The 16,126-nt window shown below is 34.0% G+C and overlaps 1 protein-coding gene across 2 annotated transcripts; it reads right to left on the reverse strand.

Annotated features, from left to right (window-relative positions):
- Positions 1 to 197: 197 nt before the first annotated feature.
- Positions 198 to 15,883, reverse strand: LOC113185227 (protein fantom-like). Of its 2 annotated transcripts, XM_026392273.2 has the most exons (7): positions 15,829 to 15,883; positions 13,160 to 13,251; positions 11,098 to 11,242; positions 7,653 to 7,945; positions 3,664 to 3,766; positions 2,198 to 2,341; positions 198 to 277 (listed from the first exon to the last, which is right to left on the reverse strand). In XM_026392273.2, the coding sequence occupies exons 2-7, from the start codon at positions 13,242 to 13,244 to the stop codon at positions 244 to 246; spliced, it is 804 nt and encodes a 267-aa protein (XP_026248058.1). In that variant the 5' UTR covers positions 13,245 to 13,251; positions 15,829 to 15,883; the 3' UTR covers positions 198 to 243. The 2 variants fall into 2 exon arrangements, with proteins under 2 accessions (XP_026248058.1, XP_026248059.1); XM_026392274.2 differs by lacking the exons at positions 198 to 277; positions 2,198 to 2,341; positions 3,664 to 3,766; positions 7,653 to 7,945 and having other exon boundaries at positions 10,800 to 11,242.
- Positions 15,884 to 16,126: the final 243 nt, after the last annotated feature.

The following is a 16,126-nucleotide window of genomic DNA, read 5'->3' on the forward strand; positions in this document are numbered from 1 at the left end:
TGAGAAAAATAACAAGGAAGGTACTCCCTGATAACCTTGCAATAATGGTTGAATACAGCAGATAAGGATGGGCCCCAAGCTTGAGCTTGGCTTATGTGAACTTTTGTATTTAGATAATGTCTGAATTATGGCTGTTAGCAATCACATTAAGATCATTACATTCAGTGAAGGGGTCTTGTCCTCTGTGGCACTGTACCTTATAAGGAACCATTTCTTGTTTTTTCCAAGAAGGTTGAATCTAAATCAGTTCCTCTTCCCAGGGAAACATGGGTCACACCTAGACAATCATGATTTAAAGTCAGGGTTCAAATTAAGTATAATGTAAACATGTCTAATTAAAATTTAAATGTTTACATTTAAATATAATTAAATATAATTCTCAAAAATATTCATGTTTCTTTTGCTGTGCATTTAGGAGGGTATATAATGTTACTAGTTATTAGGCTTTCTTATACAATTCAGTTTTACACATAAATATTAGAGGTTATGCTACTCTTCTAACTTTTCTTTCTTTCTTTCTTTTTTTTTTTTTTTGGTTCTGGGTATTTAACCCAGGGATGTTTTACCACTAAGTCATATCCCCACCCTTTTTTATTTTTTATTTTGAGACAAGGGCTGACCAAGTTGCTCAGGTCCTTACTAAGTTCTGAGGCTGGCCTTGAATGGAGGATCCCTCTGCTTCAGATTCTCTAGGAGCTGAGATTATAGGGTGTGCCACTGTGCCCAATTAAATCTTTTTTTTTTTAATTTAATTTTTTTTAGTTGTAGTTGAACATAGCATCTTTATTTTATTCATTTATGTTTATGTGGTGCTGAGGATCAAACCCAGGGCCTTGCACATTCGAGGTGATCGCTCTACCGCTGAGCCATAACCCTAGCCCATAAATCTTTTAAGTATAAAGCTTTTGATATATGTTTTAGCTCACTTTACATTTTTAAACAAGTTTGATGATATGCTTCTTTTCTTAGCTTCTTCATATGCTACCACGTAAGGTTAGTTTGTTAAAAGAGGGTAAACACTGAATGTGAAACGAAACACTAGGAAATCTTTCTTTGTTTTTCTAAATAAGAATCCAGCCACATATGCATAACATCAGACACATTGGAAAGGGGGAAAGAAAAGTGGAACTCTGTCTGGTTTAAGAAAAAATGAGATTAATGAAATACAAAAGAGAGATAGCAACTAAATCCAAGGTGTAGACCTTATTTGGATTCCAATTCAAATGAACAGTACAAAGACATCTTTAGGAATGTTTGAATATAAACTGGTTATTAGATTATATGAAAGAATGGCAATTAATTTTGTCAGGTGTGACAGTGGCATGGTGATTATGTTTTAAAAAATTCCCTATCAGAAAGAGATACATACGAAAGTATCTGAGTGACATATCTGGCTGAGGCTAATTAATGGAGGAAAATAAAGGTGAAGGGGTTTATGTAATAGGATGGGTAACATGTTAATAATTGTTAAAGTTGAGTGATAGATTCAATATGCTACTATCTCTGATTTGGAGTATGCTTAGTCAAAACAATAAAAAATTAAAGGAAAAAAAAGTCATAAAGGGAGAAAGATAATTCAAGAAAGAATGCGGTAAAAGGATAAAGTCTTGTTGAAAGCACAATGTCCAAGCATAAACACTATACTTTATAAAATGTCCAAAATGCAGTGGTGGCAAAATGCCTCTAGGGCAACTACTGATGGGTCCCATCATCCTCCACAATAATCAACAGATCAACGCCAACTTTGGATTTGAGGAGAGGTAACATCTTTGAGATCACCAACTATAACCGTATTATCGAATTTACTACCTTTTAAGGTTGAAAAAAATCTTAAATGTGCTAGACTTGTATATAAGGTAAATCAACAGATAAAATCTTATACCCTGTACTTCTTTCAGTAGCTACAATGAAATGACATTAACTTCCTGAGATTTTAGCAAAGGAAGCAAAAAAACAGAGAACATATGACGAGGGCAGTTTCCACCAATCAGAACCTGTAAAGGGGCAGGTTAGGGAAAATAGCCCTTACATGAGAGTTGTTGATAGTAGTTAGTAGGTCTAAAGTAGGCCTATAGAAATAATGTTAAGTGAAAAATGATTTTTAAATAGTCTAGATAAATGTATCCTTTTACGGACATGATAAACTATTTTAAACTAACTCTGACCTTATCAAAATGGTATTTCTATTTTAACATACCTTTGATCTGTAGCTTGCTGCTCACGAAGCTGAAGAAGAGATAACTCAATTTCATTTTCTTTCCTCCTCAACTGAGTTTTTAGGATCTCAGCCAAATGCTCTAACTCTTCTATCTGGCCTCTTTGTGACTGAATAACATTTTCTCTGAAATAAAAAGCCTTCTAAGAATCTGTAGTTGAGGAAAATTTGTAGTATTTAAGATCAGTGCAAAGATATTTCTTCATAATAAAGAGCAAGCAAAAGTTAAAAAGTTTAGCTTAATTGCCTCTGCACACAGTGAAATAGTAGCAGATTGAATGTGATGATTTGGAAATACATATGGAACAATTCAAGATATTGCTTTTTAACAAGATAATAACGCAATGGATTGGACTTTGGTTTAATTCAATTCTATTGATCACCTGTTGTGTACTCTACAATCCGGTCTTCAGATAATTAATGTGCCTTTCTTCTTTCATATATACACATCTGCCTATATCACCCAAATTAACACTTCAGAGAGGATGGCGGGAAACTTGCCAAACATAACTTAGTGGTCTCTGGCATGCATTTATCTTTTTCTTCTGTGTCTGATGGTATCCCAGTGCAATGAGCCTCAGGAAATTGGTACGAACTCTGATTTCTCAGCTGATTATCAGGTAATAAATTATGTCAAATCTTTTATTTTCTTACAGGCTAATCATTACTATAACTGATATTTAAAATATTCAAAAGGAAACATTTTAAGCCCATATTATTCTTAAGCAACTGTCTAAACTATTTACTTTTTGTGTCATGTTCTCTTTCCTCATTTAGTGTTGTTTTGCTTTCATGATAATTCAGGTGAAAGTCTATAGGTAAACTAGAACCTTAGCTTCATTTGGTTAACTCAAAGACACTGAAACCATGAGGCTTTGATTAACTGGGAAAGAAACCTAAATGTTGGGGAAGTAACTTTTTTGAAACCATGATATGATGAAGAATGCAATACCATAGAATCATAGGGAAATAATATCTGAAATCCATATGTATCTGATAAGTTCAGACTTTTAAGCCACTCCTCCCAATTCCTTTTTATTTATTTTTTTAAACCACAAAAAGGGCTGATTCAGGATCTAAAAAAAAAAAAAAAAAAAGAAAAGAAAAAAGTTACCTGTGATTTTCTGGGAATGAAAATGTTGCCTCTAAAGTTTATACTACTCTAAATGATTGGATGCCATGCCATTCCTTTGGGGGTAAAATTAGAATAAAGAAGACTATTTTATAAACCTTTTCATTGATGTAGCGGATAAGTTATTCATTCCCCTTATTTTACTGAAAACATGTCATGTAATACCTGTTATTACCCCTTAGAACTAGCTGTATTTTAGTGAAGCAAATTATTTAGACATACCCCATTTTTGTTTACAATAAAGGAAAGGAAGGGATCAAAATAAGACATGATCAATAAACATAGTTCTAAAATAACCATGAAAAAGAATACATACAAATTTCTTATTTCTCCTCTGGCTTCTTCAAGTAAACTATTGCCATATTTTGTAAGCACAGGTTGTACAGTTTCTGCTACATCTACATCTTGGAGTCTTATACCTAAAAATATAGGAATAAAATATGATTATAGAAGGGAAGTTTAAAATCTCCTTTATTTGCTATCATAAGATATTTACAATATAATAAAATCTCTTGTTAAGTATTAAGACATATGTGCTCCATTGTATAGAGAATTAGAAATACAATGCCAAAGAGAATATTAGATCTCACCTGCAGTAGGTATTAAATAAAATAAAGCAGCAACTGTTGCCCATTTAACAAATAATACTATGAAAACCAAATTACCTAGGAATAATTTGATTTAGAACTCCTGCAATTTTTCTGAAAAAAATTTCTAGTCTTTACAATATAAACTAAAATTTGAGGGAAAAAGTTTTCAAAAACTTAACTTTTTGTGTGTTAATGATTTTTTAAAATTTTTAAATCATTCCAATTTGTTGACCCTAAGTCAGCGTGTTGCCTATTCTTTGTTATTCTACCTAAATAAGAAAATTCATATTTTAGGAAAGATGATTTGAGACTAGATTGACAGTATTTCTTTAATAAGACATTTCCCTCTTGCATTTAAATTACAATTTTAAAAATTATAAGTTAATAAAAATAGTTATATATGCTGGCTCAGCTACTTGGGGGGCTGAGGCAGGAGGATCATTTGACACTGGGAGTTCAAGGCCAGCCTGGGCAACACGAGTGAGACCCTGTTTCTTAAAAAGTTATATGCAATTTTACAAGGATATTCCCATTATTAAAAATGAGACATGCTTTCAGTTATATTACTTTACATTTATGGAATAATTAAACTATTAAAGTTTAAGGTAAAGGATGACAAATGATAGAGATTTTTAAATTGAGCATAGTCTCAGATATAAAACTCTTTACTTTAGAAAAGTTTACTTTCAAAAAAAGTGAATGTTATTTTATTATTTAAGTTGATAGATAAAATTGTATTTGCCATCTGCATGATGTTTTAATGTACATACACATTGTTATAAATTAGAACTGTAATTAGAATAATAAAACTATTTCTTGCTCTTTCCAATATGTTCAATATCTATTGCTGTACTAGCTTAAAGAATAAAAAAGGTGGAGCTGGGGTTGTGGGTCAGTGGTGGAATGCTTGCCTAGCATGTAGGAGGGTTCAATTCTCAGCATCCCATATAAATAAATGAAAAAAATAAAGGCCCATATGTCTCAAAAAATAATTAAAAAAAAAGAACAGAAAAGGCTCTGCCTAACACATTCAAATATTTTAGTATGATGGAATTTGCCAGTTAAATTATTTTGGCAATAATCCTAATTTTTAAGCTTTTCCTACATCAATCAAGGGAAAATTCAACATTAGCAGCATGGTTTAAAAAAATACTCAAAATATCTCTTAAAATTAACAGTTTCATGGTGATTTGCTAATAGTTATATTTTAAAACACATAAACTTTACAAATTTTTGTTCCACTCATTGTTCACAACAAGAATTGTGTTTGCATAGTATCAACCACAATCAAGCCAGTGTTTTTCATCCATTATCCCAAAGCACAAATAGAAAATGACAGTTATTTGCACAGCAGTTTGAGGGTAAAGGCTTTCCATGGCTAGAGAGGGTTTGGGTTCTGGTCTAGTCCCTGAACGTTGAGATATTCCTGACAAGTCTGGCCTTAATCCCAGCCTCAGAGGCAGTCCTCAAAGGCAGAGCTGAGGTATCAACTTTGGTAATGATGCCCCCCAGCTTTACTCAGAAAAATAGTGATTAAGAAAGTATTCATCACTAATGTTTTGTGCAACTTCCCTGTTCTGGACTCTATGTTTAGTAAAAAAAAAAGGTCTGGGTCATTAAAAGTGTACAATCATAAAGAGAAATTTAAGCTTTGTAGTCAAACTTCCATGAATGTTTTTGTTTTTTGGCAGTGTCTGGCAAATGCTCCACCATTGAGCTACATCCCAAGCCCCTCTATTGATTGATCTTTTCTATTTAAATAATAATTCATATACTAGATCAGCTTGTCGTTTTAGTCTAAAAAGTATTTTTATTTGCTATGTAAAGTAAACTAAATTTCAGACATTATTTTTATTTCGTACAAAAGACCTCGCAGACCAAAGATATCATCTTGACCACTTATATTCTGACTAAATTAGAGAATAAGTGACTTTTTAAAGTTAAAATAATTTATTGTAGACCTACAAAAGCTTCACCTCTTATCTAATCTGGTATTATTATCATTCCGTTTTATAGATGGGAAAAATGAGGCTGGAGGTCAGCTGTTCTCTTCCATATAAAAAAAGGTAATTAATGACAGTATGTATTTTCTGATTTATAATTCATTATGCTTACTTTGGTTATATTCAAAGTTGACCGCAATCTCACATAGCTAGGAACAGCCAACCCCTTTCATCCTGCAGCTGCCTCCTGCCTGTGTGATGGCCTTACTGACTTCAAAGGAATTCTATCTATGGAACAGAGAGTGTTAACATTTTGGTTTGGAGAGAAAGCTACAACAATTTTTTCTCCCCTTATGTTCATATGTTTTTTTCCTTCCTCAATGAATTGAAAGTACAGTTTTGCATGATTTTTAAATTCCTGAAGGTGTTTGATCTTTATGTGAAGCATATTCCAAACAAAAATCAATTATCTCCTTCTCCAGTAGATGAAATTTTAAAAAGTTACTTAAGGGCTGAGGATGTAATTCAATGGTAGAATGCTTGCCTAGCATGTGAAAAGCCCTAGGTTCAATCCCTAGTACCACCAAAACAAACAAACAAACAAACAAACAAACAAACAAAAAAAAACGTTTATTTATTTTTAGTTCTGTTATAATAAGGTTTGTCTGTGGATAGAGAGAATTGGGAATTTTTATTAGAAATATTTAAATTTATACTGAGTCCTATCTTGGCAATTCAATTGCTTTGTAATATGGGTAAATTTTAGGTTATTCATTTTTAAAATGAAGAAAACAATTGACCTGTGATTATTTTTACAGATGGAAAAGACTTTTATAAAGGTCACTTGGAGATTTTTGGGAAGTATTAGGGATTGAACCTACAGCTCATCCATGTTAGGCAAGCACTCTACCACTAAGCTATATCCCCAGCCCACTTCAATACTTTTTATTTTATATGTAAAGAAAACTCAAGTTTATAATGATTAGGAGAGTTTTTTAAGGTGATCAGCTAGTAAGTGGAGGAGAAAGAACCCAACTTTTTAAATTCTTAGTTATACACATAGTCCACTGTCACACTGCTTCCACAAAACAAGAAAGATTTCAGTACTTCTTAGTACTGGGTACTGAATCCAGGATGCCCTATCACTGAGCTGCAGCCCTAGAATTTTTATTTTTTTCTTTTTAGACAGGGTCTGGCTAGGCTGACCTCAAACTTGGAATCCTTCTGCTTCAGTCTTCTGAGTAGCTGGGATTACAGGTGTGTACTCACCACACTTGGCCACTTTTGCAAATTTTATAAAAAGTTTTGGATGAAAAAGTTTAATGTGATCATTCAAAAAAATGTGGCCACATATAAGCAAACTAGCTGATTTCCCCCACTTGTCTGAGTTAATGTGATTTCTATATTTTTTTAATATTTTATTTTTTAGTTGTAGTTGGACACAATACCTTTATTTTATTTATTTATTTTTATGTGGTGCTGAGGATCGAATCCAGGGCCTTGTATATGCTAGATGAGCGCTCAACCACTGAGCCACAACCCCAGCCGGATTTCTATTCTTAATATAAAAAATCAACTAAAAAGAACCAACTCTTAAATAAAATGATCTTCATGACAATATTATGATTTTATCAAAGAGCAAGCTCAAAACTAATTTTCTATCTCTTTTGATACTTAAAACATGTAAAATATAGAAATAAAACTTTTTGTGTCTGTATGAAAGAATCTATTATAGGACTTAAATTTAGGGTTTGCTGAAACTCTCCATTTACCTTTCCTGGAGCACTCCTGTAAGCCTGCATTTTCGTTTGCTTTTCTACGCCCAGTGTTAACACGAGACTGTACATAATTGTATGGCCTGTAACCTTGGATTTGAAGGTGCTGTTTGGCTGAAATTAGTCTGTTTTTGAGGACTTCATTTTGTCTTTCAAGCTCATGAACTTTCTCTTGCAGCTGCTCAATCATTTCTTCCATCTCCACATCTCGTCCCAGCCGCTTGGGGCCGCCACCAACCCGCTCATATCTTTTCTTGTCATTAACTAGCCGTATTAACTTGGTGGCCATTCTAGGGAAATAATAAAAAGATGAAAAGGAATGTGAGAAGTCAGCATAAAATGCATTCTGTTGAAAGGAACATAATCACTGTGAAGACTTCAGTGCAGAACCTGAATAATAAATTTCAGGTTTTGATGTAACTATTACTGCCTGTGAAGAATCCTTTGATGATAATTGAAACCACTGGGCAACAATCTGCTTTATAGCACTGACAAATAACAGTTTCCTAAGGCTTATCATTTAAGGTTAGTAAAGAGAGGACACATATTTACTCCATATGTTCCTGAAATGCAATTTTTAACGCATGACCTTATATAGGAATGCTGTATGCACTTAAATGTAGTTACAGATTGTGGATATGGTGGGTTATATCTGCAATCCACAGTAAGTTAAAACTTTTGAAAAGTGTGTTAAGACTATGCAACATTTTGGTAATATACTGTTTTCAGTTTCTATAGGATTAAGATATATTATAAATATAAAAATGTTAGAATGCATAGATGCACACATATAAAGCTCAATGAAAATTTCAAAAGAAACCAAAATGCACCTTTAAATCTTGCTTAGTCCTCAAGAAACACTTGAGTTTAATGGTTGAAAATAGTGAGATGTAAAAAGTATCATTTTAATGCCACTTTTAAATTTAGAATTAAATTGTACTTTGACATCTCAGGAGTTTATACCTTTGATTCTTTTAAGTTTTGATAAAAACTGGTTAGACAGAACAAAAGACAGAAAGGGCACATGGGGGTGATGTAATATACACGTACGGAAAACATGCCTGACAGTGAATGGAAAAATCTTGGCAGGACAAGAAAGAAAAGGTGGCTTTGATGAGACACACAAGTTCAAGACTTTACAAAATTGGTCGCACATCTTCAATAGCTGATTCTAGTTTATAGTGAATCTATTTTTATAAAGGCCCAGACAGGAGATTGAAAATAAAAACACACTTCATTTTTCTTTAAATGGGGTTTGCTTTATTTTAGCATGGTTATGGACAGAAGCTTTTACTTAAGAGAACAAAAGTGAAATAAAAAAATCCTTAATAGCTTTGGGATGTCACAGAACAACCTTTTTTTTTTTTTTTTTTTTTTTTTTTTTGCCCTAAGCAGAGTCCTCTGTAAATCGGTAGTAATACATGTCTATCTACACTTCTGGTAACTCGGCCTGCAGCATGTGGCATCAGGGAGAGCTATGCATAACATAATCAGTTAAGATTGTTTTCTTTTTCCCTTGAGGCACATCCATTAAGCATGCTTTATAAGGGATATAGGATAATAAAAACCAAGAACCAAGAGTACCACAAACATCCTAGTAAAATAATCAATGGATTAGTTCCTTTTCCACCTAATCCAGAGAATGATATATCATTGGAAAATCTGGCCAGGTATTCTAGTCCATCAAAGCCACCTTCTATCTTGCCCTTTAATATTAGAGTTCAGGGTGCTAAGCTCCACCCAATGTCCTATCCATAAAAATAAGGTAGTTATCCAAATGAGATGTCAATCTAAATCCATGAGTCTACTGTAATACAGATTGTTACACAGAGATACAGATTATGGTCAAAAGAAGAGATCAGATTTAACATGAAAAAGCACTCAATATCCAAAGAAATGACCTTAATTTTTAAGGCAAGAGAAGCACATTAAAAGTGTCTTTCCATTTTTTATGCTGACCTTCAAGCAAACTTTATTAGGAAGCATAATTTTTTGTGTGTCCAGTAATAGAAATACTTTTCATGTGATTTGATTATTTTACGACATTGATGAATCTTAAGTAATCTGATAAAGTTCGAGTACTTATTTAAAAAGGTGGTTTTTAAAATATCTATATTTATGCAAAAGAAAGAGATACTAATCTAAGGATAAGTTTAAACATGATTCTACCTATGTATTTAAGTCACTGTCAGGGGTCTAAGACTGAGAAGAAATTTCGAGTTTTGGGTCAAAGAGTTAATGGGATCACTACTCTTATAGCTGAGTTAAATAAAGTCCCTGGAGGTTAAATGGCTTGAACATACCATAGGCTAGTGGCAGAGAGATAATGGAACACACATATACAACTTGACTCCTAGAGTAGTCCTTTTCCCATGAAACTACATGGCTCATTATTAAGTTATTTTTTATTTTCTGGGTAGGACAAATTATTAACAAAGTCAAGATTGTGAATTCAATTTTTTTTTTAACTGCCCAATTAGGCTTACAAAGAGAAAAAAAATAGTTAGTGGTCACAAACTATATGCCTCATTCTGCTTGGCTGACATGGATGTTACTGGACAGAAAGGGGTTCAGGCAAACTTTGAGAACTTTTTGAGATTATTAGTCAAAAACCAACTCCAAGTAAAAGGCAGGGCAGTGGGTTGCTAAAACAAAAGCCACAGAGTACAAAGTGAACTGGAGTCACTTCTTCAGGATGAATTCTAATCCCTATCTTCTTTCTTCAGTGGCTTTCTCACCTTTCCTTTGAACCTAGATCATAAATATGAATAAGACTTGCTCATGCTTACAAATGTGAATGTACTTTTTTATTTTTAATGTCATACATTCAGTAGATAGGCACAGTATTTCTGAATAAGAAAGAATTAAAAAATATCTATTCTTAAGACATCAGTCTTACATAAACTTTTTGCACATAAATAAAAAGTGATAATATTTTTTCAGCACACAGTGGAGATCCTTGAAAATATAGACTAACCTAAGCTAATTTAAACATGTTCTAGAGAGACTGAAGTGATGTTTTCATTAATAAACCCCACAAATCTTAAAGGAACATGTATTCTAACGAGTTGTAATAGTTAATTATTTTTTAAAACTTTTATTTTAAAATGATGACATTTTAAAAAACAAATGCTCTGGCCATTTGCTTATTAAACTATAAATATTAAACCAAATGTTATTTATAGATATGATATACTCATGGCACTCTTAGCTATTAGCTTGCTCTCTTCATTCAAATAGCAAGTTCTGACATAATAAACACAATCTTTTTGGCTTATTATTCTGGTTTGTAAGATTTTCCATTTTTAAAAATTCTATTTATTTACAACATGCCTGTTCCAAAAGAGATTGAAGGTGGGGTTTTCAATTAAGTTTATAAAAAAGCATATCCTCCAAACTTTACAGAGTCAAGAAAAAAAAGCTAAAAGCTTTTTATCATAACCTTTTAATTTTATCTTCTTGCTTACGGGCATGCTGTTTAAGTAAAATGTTCTCATCATGCAAACGCAAAAATCTGTCTTCCAGTTCTTCACGACTGACACGTGATATTGCTTGGCGAGACTTCATTGTCCGTGTTGTTGATGTTTCTGCAAAAATGCCAAGGTAATTAATTATAGGATTACTTAACATAGTCTTTAAAAATGATAACTATTGGTATTAAAATAATCTCTGATGAATTCAGATTTTTCCTTTGTGATCTACAAGGAAGATTTTTTTAGAAATATTATATAGCAACTGTTTACAATAATGAAGAGTGAGAGTAAGACTCTTGTGATTAGTACTTTATATCTAGTATTAGGGATTTTGGCAAAAATAGCATTTATTAAAAAATATATTCAAATAATCATTCTTTCAGACTATAAGATGGAACTCAGATTCAATAGGCTTTTCAATTTATATGCTGAATGCTGTAAGAATCAAATCAGAAAAGTCAAAGAGTGCCTGGGTTGCAGGAGTAATTCAGTGGTAGAGCATTTGTTTAGCAAACGTGAGTCCTGGAGTTCTATCTCTAATGACAAGGGTGCATGCACAAACATGTTAGAGTATCTGAAAGTATTTATTTATATATTTTTTACAAAGGCAAGAGTTAGAATAATTTAGTGAACACAATGATTAAAACTTTTTTTGAGTCATGGGTGTTAAGCTATAAAAAACAAACTGTAATACAAGACCAACCCCTCCCCTTAAAACCCCTAAAATTTAAAAATTTGTCATTGGAAAGCTTCACAGATCATTTCTCTCCAAGCTATTTTTAAAAAATATTTATTTTTTTAGTTATAGGTGGACACAATATCTCTGTATTTTCATGTGGGGCTGAGGATCGAACCCAGTGCCTCATGCATGCGAGGCGAGTGCTCTCCCTCTGAGCCACAATCCCAGCCCCTTTCCAAGCTATTTTAATAGATAGAACTTTCATACACTTTGAGCATGCATATATCTTTTCACATGTTTAAATTTGGTACTTTCCATATCTTTGTGAAATACATCAATTTTCCATAATTGTTCAAAAAAACAAAGAAAAATCTGACAGAGATTAAAGTCTGATGGTGGTAATGGAGGACAAGAACTGAACTTCAACAGTATGAAAATCCAATAAATAGCTTTGCAGTCTTAAAATTTATTTGTATTTGAATACCTGATACTCCCTGAAAGATCTAAAGCAAAACTTACATACTATTCACTTTTAACAATAAAGTACATTATATGTATTTTAATTTACTAAAAAATTTATCTCTTTTTAGTAAACAATACATTAACTATCTTTCTCAGATAGTTAAAAGTAGTCATTTACACTCTTCTGATTAGATGGTACATGAGGATTCCTTAGTGGAATATGTTTTAAATTCCTAGGTTTTTCAATAGTAAATGTAGTGTCGCCAGAGAGTATGGCTAACACATTATTTGTACACACAAATATAAACATTGCTTTCTATTTTAAATTGTTCTTTAAAGCAGTGTTTTCTTCCTCAATTTGAAAGTGCTCTTTAACTCTATAGCAACAATTAAGTGATAAAAGGATAAAAAAAACCCTTTCATGTATATTAATTTGATAAAAAAAACTCACTATCACTTGCATAAACAAGCCATTTTGAGATACTCTACTTGAAAGGCAAAAATTTTTAAATATGGCATTTCCTCTTGTATAAAACTTAAACATAAAGAAATGTTTTAATGGTGAATGTGATTTAAACCAGGCAATTTGGTTTGGAGGCATGATACTCTCTATGTAGTTTCTACTGATGTGTAGAATTTTAAAAAGATGATTTATAACAATTCTTTATCAGAATAGAGGGGGATCTTGCATTTGCTATGAGCTGTTGATAATTGATGCGTGCAGTAAAATACCATATGTGTTCCAAACTCTCCATCTTGTTTAGTCCAATCAAGAGCTATATAGTTACTTAAATGGTTTGGTTTGTATGAATATCAGAAATACTTTAAATTAAAAGTAAAGAAATCACTGATCAAAGTTCATAACTGTAATAAATAACAGCTGGCCATACCTTGTAACCCTCCTGCTCCAAAGAGGTTTAGACCTATATCTTTCACAGGCAGGTCTCCTGCAGTCTCATCAGTTGGACCAGACATGGCCTATCTGTGGAGAAACGAAAATTCAAATAAACTCTTCCCAAGTTATTACATTAAGCATGCAATGGAATGAACCAAATAAAACGAATAAGGGACCAGAACTTTAATGGACATCTTATTGCCCACATGTGCTGCTTGAAGAAGATAAAAGCTTCTATTCTAAAAGTAATACTACATTCAATCATGGAGACAGTGTTTCTTTCAACAGTATATTTCCTATAGTTTGCTTAGGAAATGAGGTAAGATTATCATTCTTCCTTTTCTCTTTTTTCTTCTATGTGAAAAAATATTAAACTTCCAAATATAAGAAATATTTCCTTTCTAGCTCCCTTCTTCTCCACAAAAATATTGTGGAAAAATATCCTGGAAAAATATTGAATCAGGAACTTAATCCAAATGGTTGTTCTATTATTTAACTGCTCACCAAACCATGCAACCTATTTGAGTTTCAATCCCTTATTTAAAAAATGAAGTAAATAATACCTCAAAGTTATTGTAAAAATAAGTGAGATGATAAATTGAAAGCATTTAGCCCATGTGCTTGGGATGTCAATGATACTGGAATACTAATTTTTTGCTTGATGCACAGATGAATGGGGAGTTTCAAGTTTGGTGAAAATGGTTTCAAAAATTCATCAGTTGGTATTGCTTTTGTTACATCCTGCCTTTATCTCGAGACAAAGGTTGCAGGGATTAGCTATCACAACATATATAGGCTATCCAGCTAATTTTAGTATTTACAGTTCGTATTCTTTACAGACATTCGCCACAGCAACTTTATTTTGTACCTGGATATGAATGGTCCATAAAATGTATAGTATGCAAAAAGGGGGAAAAAAAGGATTTTATATTTTCATTTTGATGTACCTGAGAAGTTAAATGCAAACTGCTAATGAAGATACCTTAAGGCAGAGGTTTTCAAGTTCTATAATGTTAAGACTAATGTAGCAAGCTAATTTGTCTTGTTCACTTCTTTATTCTTAGAGGCTGGCATAGAGCTTAGTACATTCAGAGAGCAGGCATTCACTGGATAGTTGTTTGAATGAATGAATGAATGAAGTTCATGGAGCTTTCAGGGTCCAAAAACTGAGATATGTTTTTGCAAATTTTGTATGTATATGTGTGGATGCAATATGCTTTAGGGAGTGGATTCATAATTTTCATTGTAACTCCAAAAAGTTGAGAACCACTGCAGTTTTGTGGGACAGAAACAGGTAATGGATGAATGCCTGGGAGATCAACTACTTCTTTTAGAAACTTTGCTACAGAAAATGTCATTTTTAGGACTTAAATTATTAAGATTTTAAATCACAGGCCACCCATGAAACTTGACTACTTTTCCATGATAGAGTAAAGGCTAATTTTATAGGACTACTGATGAAGGTGATGATGGTGTTCACATTTACTGAATGCTCACACTGTTTAGGACATGCACTGTTTTCTGTTTAATTAACTCACTATTTTGAATTAATTAAATTACCCACAATATCTTTGTGATACTGTTACTCAAATGAGTCCTGCTTTACAAATGAGGAAGCTGAGATAGATCAGGTAACTTGTCTAACATCACTAATCTAGGAAGTAGTTGTCTGGTGATATTTTGGGTTGTCACAACTGGGAAGGGGAGGTGTACTGGACTGTAGTGGGATAGATGTCAGGGATGAGAATAAACATCTTGTGGTGCATAGCATCCATGATAATCCCATCCAAAATGTTAATAGAGCAGACGTCGAGAAACCCTGCATGTTGTGGGAACACCTTTACAACAGCTCCCACTCTACCTTCTTGCTCACTCCACTCCACTTCACTTACATTGCCCTCTACTTTCCACAAGCCCACCATACCCTAGTGTTGTTCAAAGCCTTTGCATTGGCTGGCTCCTTTGGAGTTGAGCTTAGATATAAAGCTTTCCCTGACCATCCTATGTTAGAGTAGTCGTCTTCCCAATTTCTTCCGGGTTTATTTCTTTTATAGCAATAGCCTTTATCTGAAAAATGTCTCGTTTGTTTACTAGTTTATCGTGTCCCCTAATTAAGTATAAACATCTTCTGGTGTGCATTGGGGTTCATAGTATGGAAGTGTCTTGTCCTACGGTGGGCGCTAAAGTTTGTATTTACTGAATGCATAAATGAATATCAGCCACCGAGACCAAAATGGTAAACAAAGTCCTTGCCTTTACGGCATTAACGGGTTATAGAAGTAGTGAGACAATAAACAAGTAATAAAGTAATAGTAGGGCACTCACTCAAGGTGTTTAGGGTCCACCAAGCAATTCTGAACACAGGATAAGTGAGTGAAGTGTGTATGTGACCTTCTACTTGAAGGATGTGGATAGGGACCGCAACTCTCATTAGGTAGGCTTTAGAGCTGGGATACAAAATTTCGGACCACTCCTGGGCGTGGGGATAAAGGGCGGGTTGTGATGCAGGCCTGAGTCTGTGGAGGTGTCTCGGCGGGGCTGCTTTTCACGCAAGATCTCCAGGGTCTTCTCCAGACCGCAAAGCATACCCCAGAACCCTGGCCGGTGTTGCAGCGTTAGGGTCCGCTAGCCTCGTCCACCCCCGACACCCCCCAGAGTACTCACCACCACTGTCGCCCGGCCGATAGCTACCGTTGCTATGGCGCCGACAGCTTGTCGGGAGGCCGGCCGAGAGGAGCACGGGAAAAACATGGCAGGCCCCGTTGCCCCCTGGGAAATGTAGTTCTTCGCGGTCTCCAGGCCTCCTGTTTGCTGCGTAGCGGACTACCCTGGGTCCGCTGTCGGACCGGGGAAATTCTGCTCTGAAGCCCGAGGCGCTCGCGGGCGTCGCGCGGTGCATCCTGGGAGTGGTAGTTCTCAAGGTTCTGAGGGCGCATGCCGCTGGATAGAAGCAGAACGCCGA

This window comes from Urocitellus parryii, chromosome 15 (genome assembly GCF_045843805.1).
Source record: "Urocitellus parryii isolate mUroPar1 chromosome 15, mUroPar1.hap1, whole genome shotgun sequence".
NCBI classification, from domain to species: Eukaryota; Metazoa; Chordata; class Mammalia; order Rodentia; family Sciuridae; genus Urocitellus; species Urocitellus parryii.

Bases quoted from the DNA above. Each gene is read 5' to 3' on its own strand.
- LOC113185227 (XM_026392273.2), bottom strand. From the start codon at position 13,244: ATGTCTGGTCCAACTGATGAGACTGCAGGAGACCTGCCTGTGAAAGAT. The intron at 7,946-11,097 runs GTTATGATAAAA...TTATTTCCCTAG, and splicing joins CAAGAAGATAAAATTAAAAG to AATGGCCACCAAGTTAATAC. The intron at 278-2,197 runs GTATGTTAAAAT...ATGATTGTCTAG, and splicing joins CAGCAAGCTACAGATCAAAG to GTGTGACCCATGTTTCCCTG.